Below are 19,371 nucleotides of genomic sequence, written 5' to 3'. Positions count from 1 at the left end.
TTTATTTGCATTTTTTAAATAACTTGTCGTTTTCAGTGATTATATATAAATTTATTCCATCTGTAGTGAAACCTCCATTTTGAAAATTAACTGCAAAACAAAGTGACATACTGTACAACCTTGGCTCTGTGACATCTCAGAAATTGCAGTGTGTTTTTATTTTGAAGTAATGGCACTTACATCTGTCGGGGTGAACACAAGAGGAAGGGTCTTGTTCATGATAAAGGTGCCAATATTTATAGGGGAAAATCGATAAGAAACCTTGTGAGAAATTTGGTGCAAATAAATCACATAGGGCAATAATATAAATGTAATATAATAACATAAGAGGTATTTCAGGTGCGTCAGGTTTAGTAAAAGGTTTCCTAATGCCGATTTTATCAGGTCACGTCATTGCCAGGGAACTCTCATTTGACGCTCTTGCTTAAAAGAGCCCCGAGATACCGGCAGAAATGTCAGAAATGTTACAACCATCCCAGGTCTCCCGTACCTGCTCCCAGGACGAAAAACTCACTCGTTTTAGTGAGATACAATTAGTTACAATTGTCTGCTTTTAAATGTTACATGTTCATAGCAGACATGTAACAACCAACCCCAGTCTCCTCTACTGGTTGTCACAAAACACCCTTGAAAGTCTTAAGACAACATAACATTATATTGACATCTTTATTTAATAACTCTGGTTATGACTCTTAACTTTTGTTCTTTCATGAACAGACTGAGGAATGGGAATCAATGTTTTCCTGTTTCAAACACTCTTACAAACGGAGACTGGATGAAAACACACATAGGGCCTATCTATGGTCCGTTGTTCACTCTGGCCCGGCCTCTGTCGTGCTGCAGCCGCACTTTCTCTTTCTGTCCACCTGCTGTTGTGCTGCTCTACAGGAGGGAGGTTATTACATCCATGATGAGGGTGCTTTAACCCCTCCATACCCATGACGTTTCATTGCCATCTAGTGGGCATTGTGAGCAATAGCCACGCTTCATCATATTCGTTGATCGGAACAGTGTTAATGTCTGTATATTTTTTGATGAAAGTCCATTCAGACCAGCAGTGGATTTCTCTAGAAGAGGTTTCCAGTCAGGCTTATTACAGAGACACTAAAATAGAGCATAGCAATACTTCATGTAGCTTACCTTACCTTAAAATGGAGCCTAAATGGAGTCTAAATTAAATTACAGTTAAAAGAACTAAGAGTGTTTATTTCCCATTATGGATGAATTATTGATGACAGCAACATTGCTTGTAAGCAGATCATCATGCATAAGGTGAAAAAGAAAACCACAGGGGTTTTGGTCCCAGCAACAAGCATCCCTAAGAAGGAGCACAAGTTTCTCCTCTCACATGGTCTGTGAAAATAGTATGCAGAGATGCATACGTTCTTTCGTTGTCACCTATATGTGTTACTGTGGTCTCTGATGCAGGTGTCTGTATGCTTTACAACAGTAAATGTTGATGCAGATGGTTCATATTTAAACAGCATGCAGAAAAAACAGTTTAGGCTACCTATTCATACAAGTATATTATTATAATTTCACATCTTAGGACTTACTGTGATTACTAGACACAAGATGGAAAATCTGTTGATGTTAAGTGTTTATAGTAGCCTAATGATCATTTACTTGTTAATAAGTTCCCTAAACTCATTCATAAATTATTCTACCAACAATTTAATCAACAGGAAGACATTTAACTAAACTGTTTATTTTAGATTTAGAATATTTACTTGAAGATACTAGTACCCACTCATAATTAACATTCAAACAGAGAGCACTGAAATGTTTTAATCACCTTAAATCCAGTCCCCTAGACAACATATACTGGAAAGCCCTCCAAACCCAAGAGCTAAGTCCAGAAAAGAGTCTCGTTGTTCTGCACCCACTCAGACCATGACCATTCTCACAATATCACCAATCAGATTAAACAACGCAATGTAAAGAAACACTGGAAAGAAGAAACTAAAAGCCAAAGTAGATTGAATCGGTATGGCGCTAAAAAGAGATTATAAATTTACATTCATAAAAAAATGTTGCAGTGTGTATATATTTAACAGTATTTGCTTAATTTCTTCATTTGTATTTTTATTGTTAATACAATTAATTATACATTTTAATAGCACAATTCTTCTGTTTAAGGAGGCCTACACTTGCACAAAGTAAACAGCTGTTTTCCATGCTAATGAAGTCCCGTTGAATTAAATTATCTTATATATAACATTATATTGTTGGTTTCTTTGAGTGTACCTATGAGGGAAAATTTAGACTCAGATGAGATCATTAAACATATTATTTAATAAGAAAAGGAATTTTAAAAAACAGATTCAGTTTTAAAGGATGGTGAATACAACTATTCCAAATGCCTTCAATAGTTTCTTTAAACAAAGTATGTGGAATTAAAAAATATATATTTCAACAACATATGACCTAATATTTCTCTCTCCGGTCTTAACTTTCTGCTTAAGACTGCGGACCCTAACCTAATCTACAGTCCCTTAACGAAGCAAAAACTGCCTGTGAGACAAAACTCAGGGCTTAAAGCAAGAACTCGTCATGTGACATTGGCGTAAACAGGAAGCAGCTGATCTTCACTCCACTGCCTGCTTCTACCAAGTAATGTATAACGTTACAACATCTTAAAAAATAAAACTGTAGTGTAAAATTGCTTGAGTTTAAGTAACCGCTCCAGCCTGTTGGGGTAAGTACACTATTGAATTATAACTTTGCTAGCTAGCAGTTTAGCTTGGTGAAGCTGCTTGACATTTATCTGGATTGTCTGTCGTGCTAGCTAACTTAGCATTAGCTTAGGTGTTTGTCCGGAACAAAGAAAAGAGTTTTAATCAAGTTGGTAAACTGTTTATATATTCTTTTGAGTCTAATAAACTCATGACCGGTTATGTGTTGTAATTGTTTTTCATTTAAGCTTTTAAACGCGTAGTTATATCGGGTTTTTGTTTCAGCCCGTGACAGCTAGATGGAAAATATTTGTGTTTGTTGAGCAGTTGAAGGAGAGGAAGAGGAGAGCTGCTGCGGACATTGACTAAAGTCATCTGACTTGCAGCTCAGACAAATACTCTACATCGTGTCTGCTGAGGGGGATGTCAAGCACAGCAATGAAAAAAAAGGTGAAGTATTGAGGCTAGTCACTGACTCTTTGTAGCATCGCAAGCAGTGAAGTACATTTATTTTATATTGAGGTGCTTTACTCAAGGATTTTCATTTCATACACAGTCTTTTAGATTTGGTGCTTTAGCTGTTCCCAAGCCTTAACATGATTCTGTCAGCTGTTGTTAAAACCACCATAATAATGGAAAATTCACGTTTTCAGGTCAAATTGGAATATGATGCATAGTTATGGATTCAACAACCTTGCAGTATATAAAGAAATTACAATGAGCTCCCTCGACTAGCTACAATTTAAAAAATAAAATATGATTACACATTAATGCACCAATGATCACAAAATATAAAATAAAGCTGATGAGTTATTCTCCTGCATGAGTACTTTTATTTTTAGTTTCTTCAGTAGGACTTCTTCTAATTAAGTGTTTTAAATGACGATATTGTAACTTTTATTTAAGGAAAGATTCTGAATATTTCTTCCACAGTTAGCCATGAGAGTAGAGGAGAGGATAGATAAGGTTTTAATTTCAGTGGTTTCTAATCTGTTGCATTTATTCTTTCAGGTGTTACTGATGGGGAAAAGTGGGTCTGGAAAGACCAGTATGAGATCAATCATCTTTGCCAATTACATAGCTCGAGACACACGCCGCCTTGGAGCTACAAGTAAGAGAACTTTAAAGAAAAGGACTACTTGAAGATAGTAGTTTTTGATGCTAGATCTTTCTTTAATCTCGTTGTTAAAAAAATCTTTTCATCCGGTGTTTAATGTAGTTGACGTGGAGCACTCCCATGTACGGTTTCTTGGCAATCTGGTTCTAAACCTGTGGGACTGTGGAGGGTAAAGTACATGTGTTTATTATTTGCCATCTTCGGACAAAGCTTGACAATTCAAAGTCTTTCCCCTAATCTGAAAGCCTCTGTGAAACGTTGCTCTGTGCTTCCTTTACCCATCAGACAGGACACGTTCATGGAGAACTACTTCACCAGTCAGAGGGACAACATTTTCAGAAACGTAGAGGTGCTTATTTATGTATTTGATGTTGAGAGCCGTGAGCTGGAGAAAGACATGCACTACTACCAGTCCTGTCTTGAGGCCATCCTGCAGAACTCCCCTGACGCTAAAGTGTTCTGCCTCGTTCACAAAATGGATCTGGTGCAGGAAGACCAGAGAGATTTGGTAAGTTTAGCAATTTTTATTTCATTATTAGTAGTAGCTCTCCCTTCTGTGGTTTATCTTTGGCAGATTTGGTACTGTTAGTGGTAGGACTTTATTGAAGTAATTTTACCTGAAACTGACATAACATGGATTTGTTACCAGCATGACAATAAAGTGACGTTAAATGATTTTGAAATTTTTGGCTCACAAGATTAACCCTTTATTACACACAAGCTGTACAATTAAATCATTACTGTGACATAAATCAGCCAGCCATGACACTAGGGACAAAGTAGATACATTGAAAGATTGTACAATATTACAATATTTTTAACTTTTTAACAAATTGAGATGTGCCGATGTAAGCTGCTTACATCTCAATAAGATGATGATGATTTTTTAAATATGCAAAACTATTTTAGTGTTAACAACAGCGTGGTTATTTTTTTGAAGGAAGATGCAGAATGAAGGCAAGATGAGGTGGAAACAGATGATTATGCTTTTTTTTTTTTTCCTGTCAAAATCCTGTCACTTGACCTAGGCAAAGATTTCCCCACATACACTCACATGTGCGCACAAGTTATCGACCAGCTCTGCCTGAAATCTGGCGCACACAGCTTCTATGGTGTAGGTAAATAATACTGAAGGGTGGAATAATGAACAGTTGGACTTTTCAGGGTGCTTTCTAACATCTGGTAAATATGAGAAATGAAAGTTGCCCTTTTGCTAATTTTGCGTGCCCATTTGACAGTGTTTTTTCTTTTTTTTCCCCCTGTTTGTCAGTGGGTACTTTCTCTTTTGAAATAAACTAAGCAGGGGCGCAGTTGGCTCAGTTGGTTGAGCAGGTTTGAATCCTGCCTGTGGCCCTTTGCTACATCAATCATTTCCCAGTTGTCCACTCTCCCATCAATAAAAGGCTAAAAAAATGCCCCAAAAATACAATAAGTATTAATATTATATTAGTATTATAGTGTAGTATTATTGAATAATAAATTAAAACTATGCAGCAGAGCAACACTGAATCCTGAGGTGGTAGTGAAACATAAAATAAACAATATCAATTTAGCTACCAGTTTTAATAAGAAATAAACTTTCTCTGTTTGATTTATTTGTTAATTTATTAGTGATATTGAACCAAGGAAAAGTCTTAATGGTTTCAATACTTTCTATGGTTTCCACAGATCTTTAAGGAGCGGGAAGAAGATCTGAAGAGACTGTCCAGACCTCTTGCTTGCACTTGCTTCAGGACATCAATCTGGGACGAAACCCTGTATAAGGTTGAGACAATTCACTGGTTGCATGTTCAGATGTCAAGTAACAAAGTTGACACCGTAAGAAACATTTTTAATTGTCTTTGCAGGCCTGGTCTAGCATAGTGTACCAACTCATCCCAAACGTCCAGCAGCTGGAGACAAACCTGAGAAATTTTGCGCAGATCATAGAGGCCGATGAAGTCCTTCTGTTTGAGAGAGCCACCTTCCTGGTGAGAGCAAACGCTTTCCTCTGGCACGACAGCGTCTGGGCAGAACATCTGAATCTAGTAATGACAGTTTTTGCATGGTGTTTTTATAAATGCAGGTGATCTCCCACTATCAGTGCAAAGAGCAGCGTGATGCCCACCGGTTTGAGAAGATCAGTAACATTATCAAACAGTTCAAACTCAGCTGTAGGTAAGTACAAAAAACATCACCGTCACTCCACACATCACCTGCTGAATCTTTATGGTGTTTCTGATTTAAAAAAAACAAAACAAAAAAAACCCTTTCTTTTTCCAGTAAGCTCGCAGCCTCGTTCCAAAGCATGGAAGTGAGGAACTCCAACTTCGCGGCCTTCATTGACGTCTTTACCTCTAACACATATGTCATGGTCATCATGTCGGACCCTTCCATTCGTAAGTAGAGAAGATAGCGTTTCTCTGCAGAGAATGTACAGTCAAGAAACCGAATCAGCATAATAAAAAATCCATGTTTCTGTTTTCCCAGCATCTGCAGCCACTCTCATCAATATCCGTAATGCTAGGAAACACTTTGAGAAGTTGGAGCGGGTGGATGGACCCAAGCACAGCCTTCACATGCGAATGCGCTAGCCGGCGCATTTGTCCCACTGGATCCTCTCAGCCAATCAGTCCACAGACTGCAGACAACATGTTGCGGTCTTCCAGCTCCGTAACCTATGAGCAGCCCTGCACTGTTTCCTCTCTCTCTCTCTCTCTCTATATATATATATATATATTCACATTCAATCACAGTTACTACGGGAGAAATCGCATCTTCTTTTGGTCTAATTTCTACAGTGATCACATATATCTTGAACCACGATATAGCCTGTTGAAATATTTGCCCTGTCTCTATGCATTAAAGTAAAATGAAAAGTTACCTTGAAGGGGGGGGGGGGCTACCTTTGCTGTCACACTTTGTCTTATAAAGTAGTTCCATTCACGACGTGCAGTGAATCCCAGTGATCGGGGGATGTTATCTCCAAATGATAAGCAGCAGATACTGTTTGATTTTCAAATGCAGTTTGTAAGCTGTTAAACTTTGAAAAGTACGAACAATATAGTTATATTTCAAAAAGTATCATTTGTAATGTGTTTTTTCTGCTTTTATCTTTGGACAGTGCTCGCCACTCAACATTTACAAAAATGTAATATTTATGGTACATATGTTATGAACAGATATACATATTAGTACACTTTTACTTCCTGTGTGATTTGGGGTATGGGTAGGTGCGGAAGGGTGTAAAGGACAGTTCAGTGCACCTGACAAGCTAGTTGCATTGAGTTGACAGCAGTGTATGTGCAGATGGAGCAGCATGTTACAAGCACAAGACAGTCAGTTCATTTCAGTGAAAATAATATGACAAATAGCTGAGTTAAGATAGTTTTAATTTTCTTTGTTAGTAGTATCTGAATTAGTACTTTAAGAATACTTTAGAAGCTTTTCTTTTTACATTAAACATTCATGACTACATGAGAAATTATAAAGGTTACAAAGAGGTATTGTTTGTGAACTCCCCAAAACTCTGCTAATCTGCTTCATCAGGTCTGTGTAGGTGTGGTTTGATCAGATTTGATTGACACTGAGAGACAAATAAGTCAAAACCTGTCATCTTCTGATTCTAAATGGTGCTCAAATCTGATAGGTGCACTAAATTTTATGACATCACCCTTTTTGACTGAGCCCCTCCCAGCACAAACCTGCTAGAAGAGAAAAGAAATGCAGAAATATCTCATGGAAAATATCCAAAATTGTTCTAACTTTGATAGAAAATAGTGCTTTCATGTGGGGACCCCATCACTCATAGGAAGAAGCTGAGTGAGAAAATCCATTTTCAGGGCCCTTAAGTTTAAGAGATTGGCATGTTGCCATGTGCTGTAAGTGCTGTCACTTCTGCTTTTCATTTATAGCAAAACATTGTTTGAGCCAAAACTAAATTTTTTTGCTGTTCAACCACAACCTATATCTAACTAAGTAAGCATGGTTCTGGTGCTTTGCGGGTGAATAGACGTTTGGGCCTCTTGGTTTAAACTGGGAAATTTAGTTGTAAAGTGAAAGAGTTGCAGACGTCTATATTACGTGAAACATTCTTTCAACCGCATTTCAGTGATATATTTCAATTTAGTCTACCCTTACATTGAAATATAATTGTTGAAATACTCTAATAGAAATCTAAAAAGTTAATATTATAATCAAATCTAGCTCATATAGATTTTGTTTACTGGGAATTTTACAGCTCATATTAAGGTTATATTCAGGCTGAGACTGAGCTATGTACTGCTGACATGTTTGATATTTGAGTCTATCAAGCTCATCAGTCATGCTGTTTGTCCAGCCTACAGCATGTACATTAACTGGCCGATTGTCCATGGTACTCGATCCCACCCACTCCTTCAGGGGCTGCCGGGGATATGCACTCATTACCTCCTGTCTCTTTATTATAGCCTGCTCTGCTGCAGAGGCATTGTTCCAGCTGGTCTTATCGACACTGCTCATGTGGTTGACTTGTATCCTGGAATGCAAAGGCTGAATAACTGGAAAATCCCCGGTCCCCGCTTCAGAGAGTGAGTCTGCATGATAGAAATGGGAGTAACTAAGAGACAAAGTGGCTTAGACATTTTAATACTGCCCCGGTAAAGTAAATCTTAGAGCAAATAAAACTCTCATTAAATTGAAGCCCATTTGTGGCAGAACTGAAAAAACTACAAGCAACTGCAAATTGCATGTGAGTCATTTCACAAAAGCCCATGTCATTTTCAATGCAAGAACTCTCCTGAAATGTTTCACAAAAGCCAATGTAGGGAAGAAAATGTCAAAAGATTGTGGTAAAAATCGTCATAGTATGCCTGATTCAGATCTATCCTGGAAAATAAGGACACTGGAAAAATAATTGTTTGTGTATGTAATCTCAGCAAATCACCTTCTACCGTCTCTCCTTGGACTTTTTCCCCAGGAGGAGCAGCAAGAGACAAGGTGTACAGGGCCAGAGCACAATATGTCGAGAGAACTGAATCTCAGCTGACGCAAAACACAAGATGTTTACAAGTGCATGGGCATAGCAATGAGCAGTGTTTTCATGTTTACTGACATGCTGATATCTCTTTACACTCAGCTAAACTGACAAAAACAGTGACAATGGAAGTTAAAAAAGGGTCATGAGGTTTTTATACAGTCTTAATGAGTCTGAATCAAGGTATAGGAGATATGGATCTAAAATCTCCTTAGTGAGACAGTTAATGTCTTGTCTCTTTGTCCTTTATTTGTACATTATTTCGATGTGGAGACCCATCTGTTTGGGCAACAGGCCCAGGGTCTGTATCATTCACTGCTTCTGCATCCATGTCATCGCTTGCATCTGCGCCGCAGTCTGTTTGATTCTGCTGCCTCTCCAGCAGAGTGATGCGCTGCTTCAGCCGTTGCTGAGTGTGTGTGTATTCGCTGAGTAGGCGGGCAAATCGAGTCTGAAGGGTATCCAGAGAGGACTCTAGCCTCTCCACCTTCTCTTCCGTGTCCTCTTTGTGCAGCCCGCCGCTTTCTGCATTTTCATCCAGCAGACCCTCCTTCATCAGGATCTCCCGGCCCCTCTTCTCTAGCACAGTCTTAGCATCTGGATACTCGGTCACTGCCTCCATCAAGTCATCCTTAGAGAGGCAGAAGAGATCAGAGTAGCCCAAGCTGCGAATGTTGGCTGTCCGGCGATTTCCCATTTTACTGCCTTTTATGTTCAGAATGCTGATTTCCCCGAAGCAGCTGCCAGCAGTGAGAAGAGCATACTGTGTGACTCCGTCTTCAGCCACCACAGCCAGCTTCCCCTCTTTAATGATATACATCTCCTTTCCTATGTCCCCTTTTCTGCAGATGTAGTCTCCTGGACTGAAGACCTGTGGGCGTAGTTTGAGCACGAGCTCCACTAGCAGTCCTGCCTCACAGTCTTGAAAAATGCGTACTTTCTTCAGGGTCTCCAGGTGTACATTGATAGCAATCTCAGCCTGCAGTTTGTTTGGTAAGTTCTTTAGCACCTCCTGCTCGTCCACTGCTTTCTTGTTGGTCCATAGGTAGTCAAACCATTTAATGACACGTGTCTCCAGTTCTCTGCTGACTTTGCGGAAGTGCATGTAGTGTTTGATGGCATCAATCCGAGCTTGAAACTCGGCCCGTGTGGCATTCATGTTGGCAATCATGGAGCCAACGTTTCCCACAATTGTGGCAAAGATCAGCACCCCAACAAGAAAGTCAAAGACCACAAATAGGTACTCTTCATCTCGCACGGGTGGAGGCACCTCTCCAATTGTAGTAAGAACAAGAGTCGACCAGTAAAGACAGTAGATGTAACTCTGAGTCAAGTCGGAATAGTGAGAATACGCAGATGTGGAGATGTTTGGGAACACCCAAGTGTCCGAGCCAAATCCCAAAGACTTCGATATGGCATAGTAGATGCAGGCATTCCAGTGAATGATGACCAGGATGTAAAGCACCAAGTTGCCGATACGGAAGATGTTGGGGTAGTTGGTTCGTGTCTCAGTGCGGTCGAAGAATTCGAACATGCGCGGGAAACGCAGCAGACGGTTAAACCTAAGTTGCGGTGTGTGGATACCGGTGGAGATGTACGCCAAGTCAGTGGGCAGGATGGACACTACATCCAGCTTGAACTGTAACGTTCGGATGTAGCTGTCCCTAAGTTTGGCTTGGTCCTTCACCAGCAAACCTTGCTCCAGGTATCCTGAGACAAGAAACACAGAGCACATATTAAGTTGCACCAAGGGCGCTACCAACATCCAGCGACTACTGAATTGTCCCTGGCAATAAGTTTGATATAACCACTTTGGTCTGTCGAGCATCTAATCAATGCGCTCTGTAGAGTTTGTCCTTTAGGCTACTGTAGAAACATGGCGGTGCAACATGGTGACTTCCATGTAAGAGTACCTGCCGTTATGTTGATAGAAATGGCTCATGCTAAGGTAATAAAAACATAACGGCTCATTATGTAAGGTCTTTATACACCACTGAATACATAGTTATGGATATTATATTGCATTTCTATCAATAGATCCTACTAAATATTACACACTGAACCTTTAAAGCATAGACTCACTTCACGTGCCAAATACTATAAATGTTGAAATTGTAGCTAAAATGTTACATTTGTTTACTGAAGGTAATGATCATACCAGTTTCTAGAAGTGCTAAGTCAAAGGCAATTAGGTTATCAAAGCATTTGTTAATCAGCTGAAAGTGACTACGCCTATTTCCACCAGGATGTTCGTATTTTTCCACAAACATGCCATCAGAATAATTTGAAAGATTATTATCTTTGAATAATCACATAAAACAAATAAACGCATTGGGGCTTTTAATGCTTAGCATTTCTGTTGTGTAATACAACTACACTCTGTCTTGATGCCAGAATCTGTATTTTGAAATAGGTTACCTGTGCGAAGTCGGATGAAAGTGTCTGTTATGTACACAAAATCCGAGAGGTAGTCCAGTACCAACCAGCAGATGTAATTGTCCACCTGTAACATGTCAAAGCATGCCCTGTGAATATAAAAAGAAACAGGATTTACTGCTCTAGTCTAAGAAGTGGACAGTACACCCATTCTCTACATCCATCAGCCAACTCTGGAGGCTGCAGGGCCCAAACAGATAACGAGTGTGGTGTTATTACCTCGCAACGACAAGGCACCAGTTGTAGAGCACTGCTGTGGCGATGACAAATAACCAGCGGTAGTAGGCATTATCAGATGGGGATACCACAAACAAATCCCACTTTTTCCTGAAAGCATGGATAGATTGCAAGTAATACACTGAGACACAACTGTGGCTTATGTTTCTGTAAAGTCGTACATATTACTGCAAAGATATACAGAAAGATAGAAGCAGCTGCAAGATTTAAAGCAGTGCAATACAATAGCTCTGCAATAAATACTAACTCGTCTGTGGTTGTGATGTGGGATTGTGCTGTATTATATTAAAAGGTGTTTTAAATATTTTGCCCTCCTTGTTTTCCTTGTTCAGTGAAGCTAAATTATTAGAAACACCTCACAGTCTACTGCAGTCACAAACACAGCAACATATACTACAACTCAAAAATGAACAACTCTGAGTGCTGAAGTGCCCTTTTTTCTTAAACCTTTATTTAATCAGGACATGTCTATGACCTATTGTACACTTCAAGGGTTTTATTTTTGCCCTGAAGCACCTCTGATTTTAAGTGTAGCTCTGTTGTGACCTCTGGACAAAATGAACCCTAAACCCTAACGCTGGGTGCTAAAGAGGTTCCCCATGACTGTCTAAGTCTTCATCTGGTACCAAAAGTATCTTAAAAGTTATTTAGGTTTTTAGAAAGGTAGTATTATTATAGAACTGTTGTACTGCACTGCATTACACTGTGCTGGTGTTTGTATTCTTCTAGTCACCATGTGTATGTAGTGGGTATCAAAGTGCATAGTAATGGTTCAGGGTAACAGGCAGGCATACCTAAAGATACCTTTGGCATTGTTGCCATTGGCATCTGGTTGCGTGTTGCTGATGCGGCTGGGGGCTATTCTCAGCTCAGGGCCACGAAAGCGCTCCAGGAAAGAGTCTGGCCGCTCCTCCTCCTCCAACAGACTCCTGTGTGCCCATTCCCTCAGTCTCACCACCAGGCCCACCAGTCTGACACACACACACAGAAAAGAAACACACAAGCTCTATGAAATATCACATGCGAATCAGAGCTTGAGTTAAAACTCCAGTAATTTAGTCTGGCAACAGCTCGTAACATTTTAAATAACTTTCTCAGCATGTATGAAAACAAAACCATGACAGTGACACACAAAGGGACACATCTTCAAGGAGCCGTATAACAACTAACAACCATATAAAAAACATCAAATGAATTTCTATTCATTTGCGTCACTATCAGAGGCACAATTCCTCCAGCACAAACACAGCTGCAGCTGTCAGTGGCTCTCACAAAACCAGACAGTGGAACAGGAGAAAGGGAGATGGAAAAATCACTTACAACATGTCTTTCCCCTCAGAAAAGTCAAAAAAATAACCTAGAAGTAGTAATAAATGTGCAACATACCTTTTTTTTTTTACCAAAAGCACACAGGTGAAACCGATACCACTTATGTTGACTATAGTCTCATTTGGTTAAATGATTCTAGCAAAGAATCAAAATTAATCTTTAAAATTATACAAGTAAGCTTTAAACATATTAAGCTGTTTTGGGGAAAACATCCTCAAAGAAGAAGTATTTTATCGTGGCATCCAGTGAATGTTTTTGGAAACAATAATTACCTTTACTGTCAAATATTTCTATTTTTAAACATTTAGGTTTTAAAACCTTTCTCTAAGCAAATGAAATAATCATCTGTCAAACAGGGCTAGATCATTTCGGTCTCTTGAATTCTCTTCAACGGATTTTCTTGGTTTTCATCAAATGATTCTGGGAAAGGCACACCAAGAAGAAGTTTTACACAATGACCGAACAAGATGAAAAACCTTTTCTCTGGGTTTATGCTCCTAGCAAATGCGTTTCACCAGAAAAATATGACCAGTTTGGTCATCAAGGTCTTTGTGAGCTTGAATGTGTACTTTACTACTTTTATTTATTACTTTTTGTACCTAATTTAAACTCATAGGCTAAGTTATTAAAAAGCCAGACTCCGATGAGTCAGGTTATAAAAGCCTTGTGCAGGGGGCTGACGTGCCATGGCTGGTGCTGTAAGAACTTTACCTTGACATAGCCCCACTCCTTTGAAAAGAGTTCCTGGAATTGCCTCTATGAGGGTCGAGAGCGGCGACTCTTTGTAGCTCTGATGATGTGTCATCACAGACAGATGGCATCCTGGGAGATAAGAGAGAAAACACAGCAGCTTTCAAATGCTTTGCCACTCCTGGGGAAATTAGGCTGGCAGGGTCTGCGTGGCGGGGTTTTCTTTTAAATGTCTCCTAAAAATGTAATTTTACCGCAAAGCATAACCTGATTTTAACTGAGCTGTCAGTCATTTGTTCTATTGTTGCCTGTCAATTTATCATTCCTTGATTCATCTTTCCTTATGTCCTTCAGAACATATTTGTTAAACTCTACTGTGATCCTTGTTCTTTCATGCTGTATTTTAACATCATGTATCTTACTACCCATTGGGGTTATGTGTGACATGTTGTGAAGCACTTTGTACTCTGTTTTGATATGTGCTATATAAATAAACCTTATTATTATTATCATTATTATTATTATTACTCACAAACTGACCTCTGAGACAAGCGCACCCTAATACATTTTTTAAAATAGTTGTCACCTGCTGAGAATACTCTCGGTTCTCTCCATCTCCTCCTCCAAGGTGGTCTTTACTGACAGATTGTGTGGCGACCGGTCTCTCTCCGCCGCCTGGCCCGTCATCTTCAGATCTGCAGGCGTGGACAAGCACTCACGTTACGGACTCCTTTACAATTACCTGCTCTATGTGACTGGGAGTGTTGAACATGTTTTCAGTCGACTTTTCCTGCAGTAACACTATGGCACCAAGTGTTCATAGTTTACAGAGAGTCTCTGGGAGTGTTTATGGTGTGTATGGCAGATTATAGTCAGGGGATAGGCGGGGGTGCACAACTGGGACTGTCTGCCACGGTCCCTCACCTGGCCCGTCACACAGCAGCTGGTTGCTGTAGGGACTGAAGCAACTACCCAAGAAACTCATTGACATGCTACTGATGCTGCATTGTTTGAAATACAATTTGACGTGATGGAAGTTCGCCAATCCATCCAGCCAGATCCATTTCCAAGCACAAAAAGTAGCAACCCTTACTCCTAAACCGTGACGGCAGAGACACGCTTTCACCCTCTGTAGTGCAGACAGGTGACGAGGTGTTTAGGTGACTGTTACCATTGTGTGACTAATTGGTGGATCATTAACGAAAACACACACACAGTCAGCCAAAGCTCTGTGGCTCAGCAAGCCGATCAGCTGCTCTCCCTCAGGAGCAGCATCACTTAGGAAACCAGGGTGCTGAGTGAAAGCAAAGTGTGTCCTGAAAGTGACATAACTGCACGATGGCTGCTGGGTTCACTGAAGCCACTGCAAAAACTGGAAAAGCAAGAATTTGGAACTAATGATAGTAATAATTCCAAATAATTGATAGTGTTATTTAGATATTTCTCAACAGCCAAGCAAACAGTTTAACATATATGGAGAATTAATAAATATTTACTACTAAATTAAGCTTTTCTTTCAGGGAAATTCCTCTTTTCCCAATAATTAGCGTCAAATGACATAGTCATTTCTGGTAAATTAATAATAGACCTCTAGAACTAATATTTACCTTTTTTATTTAAACTTAAGTAACATGGAGACAAGAAATGTTCCCTACAATTGAATATAAATATTATGTATAATATTTTATTTAATACTTCATGAGATAGAGCTATTTCTTACTAGCTCTATCTCATAATTTGTCTGCCAAAGCAGGAAAGTACAGACAATCATGGAAAAATCAATGAGTTCACACACATCTTACGTCTTACCTAGTTAATGTCTTACCTTTACTTTCCTTCAGTTAATCCAATAAAAATCTTTCCGGTGACTTCACACAGACACACCCAGAGCAGCTCTTCCCCGGCCAATCCATCCTCAGCGGACACAGTGGATCTTATGAGAGGAAAAATCAAACTGCATCCAACACTCCAAGAAAACAAGTCCTGGTCTTGCAACATTTTCTGCGAGCCTCCTCTTGAAGAGTGCAGGCACACGTGGTCCACCTGATCCTCAGATGGACATGCAGGAGGCTGGCAGAATGGGAGATGCAGGGCGGGGAAATCTTTGAATGGTTAACAGTCCAGATGTCAGCTTCAGACTGAGGAGTCTTCTGGGAAAGCCTCCTGGCAGTGCCTTTCCTCTGCACGTCTCTTCCACTGGAGAATAGTGAGGAACAGAACAAAGAAAGCAGCAATTCTACAGATGATCTCATTTGTTGTGTTTGATATTCAGCTTTCTTTATAAATCATATATTGATACTGTTGTATATATTGTACTATTTATATATTGATAATTTCTTGGCCTTACATAATGTCTTATGTAGGGCTTTTTACTTGATATTTATTTATAATTGTTTTGAAAATGTTTACATTTGTCTTCATTTGTAGTGCACTGACATATTGGCCTAACCTACTATTACTAACTCACTAATATTACTGATGTTATACTATTTACAGATTTCACTAAATAAATACATCATACACTGGTGGTGGTTGAGATGAGTCCCCCCCACTTCACTCTGAAGCACTTTGAGTTTCTATGATGAATCGTTATATAAATGTAATGCATTTACTATCTACTCTGTACTAAAACTAACTTCTCCTCGACCAGTTTCAACAGTAAAATGCTGCTGATGCATTGATGCATCAGTATTAATGATCTGCTGTCATACATAATAATATACATCAGTCAACTTTTTTCTGCAGCATGAGTATATTTTTTATAATACACATGTACTTTGTACATGTCTACTTTTACTCAAGTAAGATTTTGAATGCAGGAATGCAACCCTAACACACAACAATGACTGGACCGAGACTGAACAGAAACACCAGGCACGCACGCACGCACGCGCACACTCACACACAAACGAGCAGGGCAGGAGTAACACAGGTTACAGGGATCAAGGCTAACGAGGCAGGCAGGCAGAGAGACAGCAGGGGGGAACAGAGAGGCACTTACAGATGCAAAACACAAGACCATACATTAACTAGAACAAAGTATTTAGTGGACAAGCAGGCAGAGGAATTACTGGGGGAACAGACACCAGCAAACAGATCACAAACTAACACCAACAAGGAACACAGACTGAAGCTAAGATTAAACAGAACTCAGAGCAGACATGGGCAAAACAACAAACACCGAAGTACACAGACCAGGACTAAACACTAAGACATTGTAGTGATCAGCCAGTGTGGATTTGTTCATTTTATATCAAATAAATTTGGAGACTCCAAATTCCTTCTCTCTCCCTGAGAGAAAGAGGAGGGGGGTTGAGATATCCGCACCTTCTGGTCCCTCTGCTCTGCCCTTGGTACGTCCGCTCGAACCCTCTGGTCCCTCTGCTCTGCCCTTGGGACGTCCGCTCGAACCCTTTGGTCCCCCAGCTCTGCCCTCGGGACGCCCGTCCGAACCCTGTGGTCCCCCAGCTCTGCCCTCAGATACCCCGTCTGGCCCTATTCCCTCGGTTCTGCCCAGCCCGTTCGCCTGACCCTTCCCAGCCCTGTCCCCCTCTTTGAAACCTCTGTGTCTCATTTTGTTTTGGACCCTGGACCCCCACCAGGCGGACCCCTGTGCAATTTCCCCCCCCTGACTGACTTCTGCCAAGCCCTGCCTAGCCAACCGGGAAGGCCGCCGGGAGGCGTCCGTTGAGGGGGTGCCCTGTTGTGGTGGCAGCCCGGCTGACGGTGAGTGTCCTTTTTGTCTGTGATTCTGTTTTTTCCCTGGTTTTCTATGTTCTGCCTGCCTCCCTGTGTCTCCTCCCCTGTGTGTTCCTTCTCTCTCTCTCCCCCTCTGCTCCTGAGCCCAGCCAACGACCCGCACCTGTCGTCGTTGCTCCAAACCCGGTGCCACTCAATCACTGAAGCTCTCGCACATATCCAGCATCTTGTTTATTTCCCTGTGCCTTGTCCCCGCAGTGTCACTAACCCTGTCTTTCTGTCTGTCTCTCCCCAGGTCCACTCACCCTCGTCCTCTGTCTGGTCATCTGGGCTCGCTCACCTGCCCTCTCTCCTCGGGCTTCCCCCCACGGCGTCCTCCCGTGCCTCCTCTCTTCCTCGGCCCCCAGTGTTCCCCGGCTCTCTGGTCTCCTCGGTTCCCCGTGCCTGCGTTTCCCCGGCATTCACCTCTCCCTCGACTCCAGTCCCTCACCCCTTTTTCCCAATAAAACCAGTTAAAACTGAGCATTGAATTTGGGTCCACTCTGTCCCCACACCACACCCGTAACGGTTTTGGGCAGTTCGATCGTAAAACTTGCCACCTTTGGTGCAGCCAAGATAAGACTCGGTGCCAGACTGTTAAAATGACAAATTAACACTAACCAGGAATTAACTTTCTCCTGAACAGCATATCAGAACTCTTTTTGAAAGAGGGCAGGAAACCCTAAACTGCCCCCCACACACGTAACCATGGCAACTGACCTTCCTCTTTGTTTAATTACCTGACATCAAAGGATATTCTCCTCTTCACACCCAGATGGGAATTGGTGAGAAACTCCAGAACACCCGAGGAGGACAGCTCACATTCCTTTGTGTGGACAAAGGAATACTGTCTCCTCAAAAACTTGCATTACCTTGTTTAATTAAATAATCTTTGCTAAGTTACTAAACAGGTCTCTCCACTCCATTAGAGTAGGCCTAGTTATATTACTGTGTTGTTGCTATTGAAAAAAAGAATCCATATAAGTTAATTCCGCAGTGTTTTAATTTTCAGCAATGATTCCTGACATTCGTTTAAGTGATGTTTTTAACTAATACTTTATTTCCAGCTCCTTCTGACCTCTTATACTTCGAAATGATATATACCGAAATGTTATCCTGTGTTAAATAATTAATTTCCCCAGCTCCTGAGCAAATGATTGTTTAAAGAAATAATCATTTGCTATCTTCAGTCTCCTCATGGAACCAGAGTTCAAGAGGACAAAATAAGTATTACATGCCATCGTTCTGAAATGCCGTTTTTAAAGAGGTGGTATTATGCTTTTTGGCTTTTTCCCTCTCCTTAACTGAGTTATATCTCTTTTTTATGCATGTAACAGGTTTGCAAAGTGAAAAAGCTCAAAGTCCAGCCCAAAGGGAGTTCCCATCTCCCACAGAAAGCTCTGCTCTGAACCGCTTGAAAACAGCTCGTTAACAGCTCGTTTGTAGTCCAGCCCTTCACTTCCTTTACTTGTGACATCACAATGAAATCGCGTCATAAAGCTTGCCAAGCGGCTAGCGGGGGTCAGGCACGCCCTCAAACCAAGCTAGTCCGAGTGCAGGCCCTTTGGCACGACTCTCCTTCATTTAGTTTTCCATTTTGTACCTGTACCTGCTTCCAGGTACTTTTTTTCATATCACCTCCATGGAGGTTCCAAGCGAGCTGAGGGATACTAAAATGTAAGGGTGAAAACAGACTGACTGCTGATTGGTCAGAGAGAATCGTCACTATTCACTGCATCATCATTGTGTGCGCCAGACAGAGACCAACAACAGAAAGTTTTATATTTTACAGTTTTCGTATGTAATTTCATCACTAAATCCACTTCTGAGAAGTTTTGAGGTGAAATCAGCTGTGTAGATTTCGAATATTGACAGTTTTACGAGAAGTGATGTCGGAAATAAAATGTGCTTGAATATTTTCGGAGTTGAGGAACTCCGCAAGTGGCTGCGGGGGAAGCCTGTGCCAACCCGCGGGAGGAGCGTGTGAGGCCGGCCAGCCTCCCGCTCACAGAGCCCTCTGCTCCCGCCGTCACACAGACCGCTGCAGCAACAACGGCAGAGGAAAACACAGCTGGAAGGTTTTCATACCGCTTATCTGTCTTTACATTCTGAGTAATGTTGAAACGTTTTAACTTAAAAAAGAGAAAGCTGTGTGG

General features: G+C 40.9%; 2 protein-coding genes across 6 annotated transcripts; one reads left to right on the top strand and one right to left on the bottom strand.

Annotated features, from left to right (window-relative positions):
* The first annotated feature begins 2,503 nt into the window (after positions 1 to 2,503).
* Positions 2,504 to 6,855, top strand: rraga (Ras-related GTP binding A). Of its 3 annotated transcripts, none has more exons than XM_046040459.1 (10): positions 2,504 to 2,613; positions 3,003 to 3,125; positions 3,687 to 3,786; positions 3,895 to 3,961; positions 4,078 to 4,300; positions 5,461 to 5,556; positions 5,640 to 5,762; positions 5,858 to 5,949; positions 6,055 to 6,170; positions 6,262 to 6,855. In XM_046040459.1, exons 2-10 carry the CDS (start codon positions 3,099 to 3,101, stop codon positions 6,363 to 6,365), a joined length of 948 nt encoding a protein of 315 aa, XP_045896415.1. In that variant the 5' UTR covers positions 2,504 to 2,613; positions 3,003 to 3,098; the 3' UTR covers positions 6,366 to 6,855. The 3 variants fall into 3 exon arrangements, with proteins under 3 accessions (XP_045896415.1, XP_045896417.1, XP_045896416.1); XM_046040461.1 differs by lacking the exon at positions 2,504 to 2,613 and adding an exon at positions 2,661 to 2,698 and having other exon boundaries at positions 3,062 to 3,124; positions 3,685 to 3,786; XM_046040460.1 differs by lacking the exon at positions 2,504 to 2,613 and having other exon boundaries at positions 2,986 to 3,124; positions 3,685 to 3,786.
* A 1,471-nt stretch (positions 6,856 to 8,326) lies between these two features.
* cnga2b (cyclic nucleotide gated channel subunit alpha 2b) lies at positions 8,327 to 17,765 on the bottom strand. Of its 3 annotated transcripts, none has more exons than XM_046040457.1 (8): positions 17,482 to 17,765; positions 15,303 to 15,673; positions 14,064 to 14,172; positions 13,499 to 13,609; positions 12,253 to 12,429; positions 11,441 to 11,548; positions 11,204 to 11,310; positions 8,327 to 10,495 (listed from the first exon to the last, which is right to left on the bottom strand). In XM_046040457.1, the coding sequence occupies exons 3-8, from the start codon at positions 14,162 to 14,164 to the stop codon at positions 9,009 to 9,011; spliced, it is 2,091 nt and encodes a 696-aa protein (XP_045896413.1). In that variant the 5' UTR covers positions 14,165 to 14,172; positions 15,303 to 15,673; positions 17,482 to 17,765; the 3' UTR covers positions 8,327 to 9,008. The 3 variants fall into 3 exon arrangements, with proteins under 3 accessions (XP_045896413.1, XP_045896414.1, XP_045896412.1); XM_046040458.1 differs by having other exon boundaries at positions 17,517 to 17,567; XM_046040456.1 differs by lacking the exon at positions 17,482 to 17,765 and adding an exon at positions 16,805 to 16,946.
* Between the last annotated feature and the right edge of the window lie 1,606 nt (positions 17,766 to 19,371).

The sequence above is a fragment of the Micropterus dolomieu genome, linkage group LG23 (genome assembly GCF_021292245.1).
Source record: "Micropterus dolomieu isolate WLL.071019.BEF.003 ecotype Adirondacks linkage group LG23, ASM2129224v1, whole genome shotgun sequence".
NCBI lineage: Eukaryota > Metazoa > Chordata > Actinopteri > Centrarchiformes > Centrarchidae > Micropterus > Micropterus dolomieu.
This window is presented reverse-complemented; position numbering and strand designations above follow the sequence as displayed.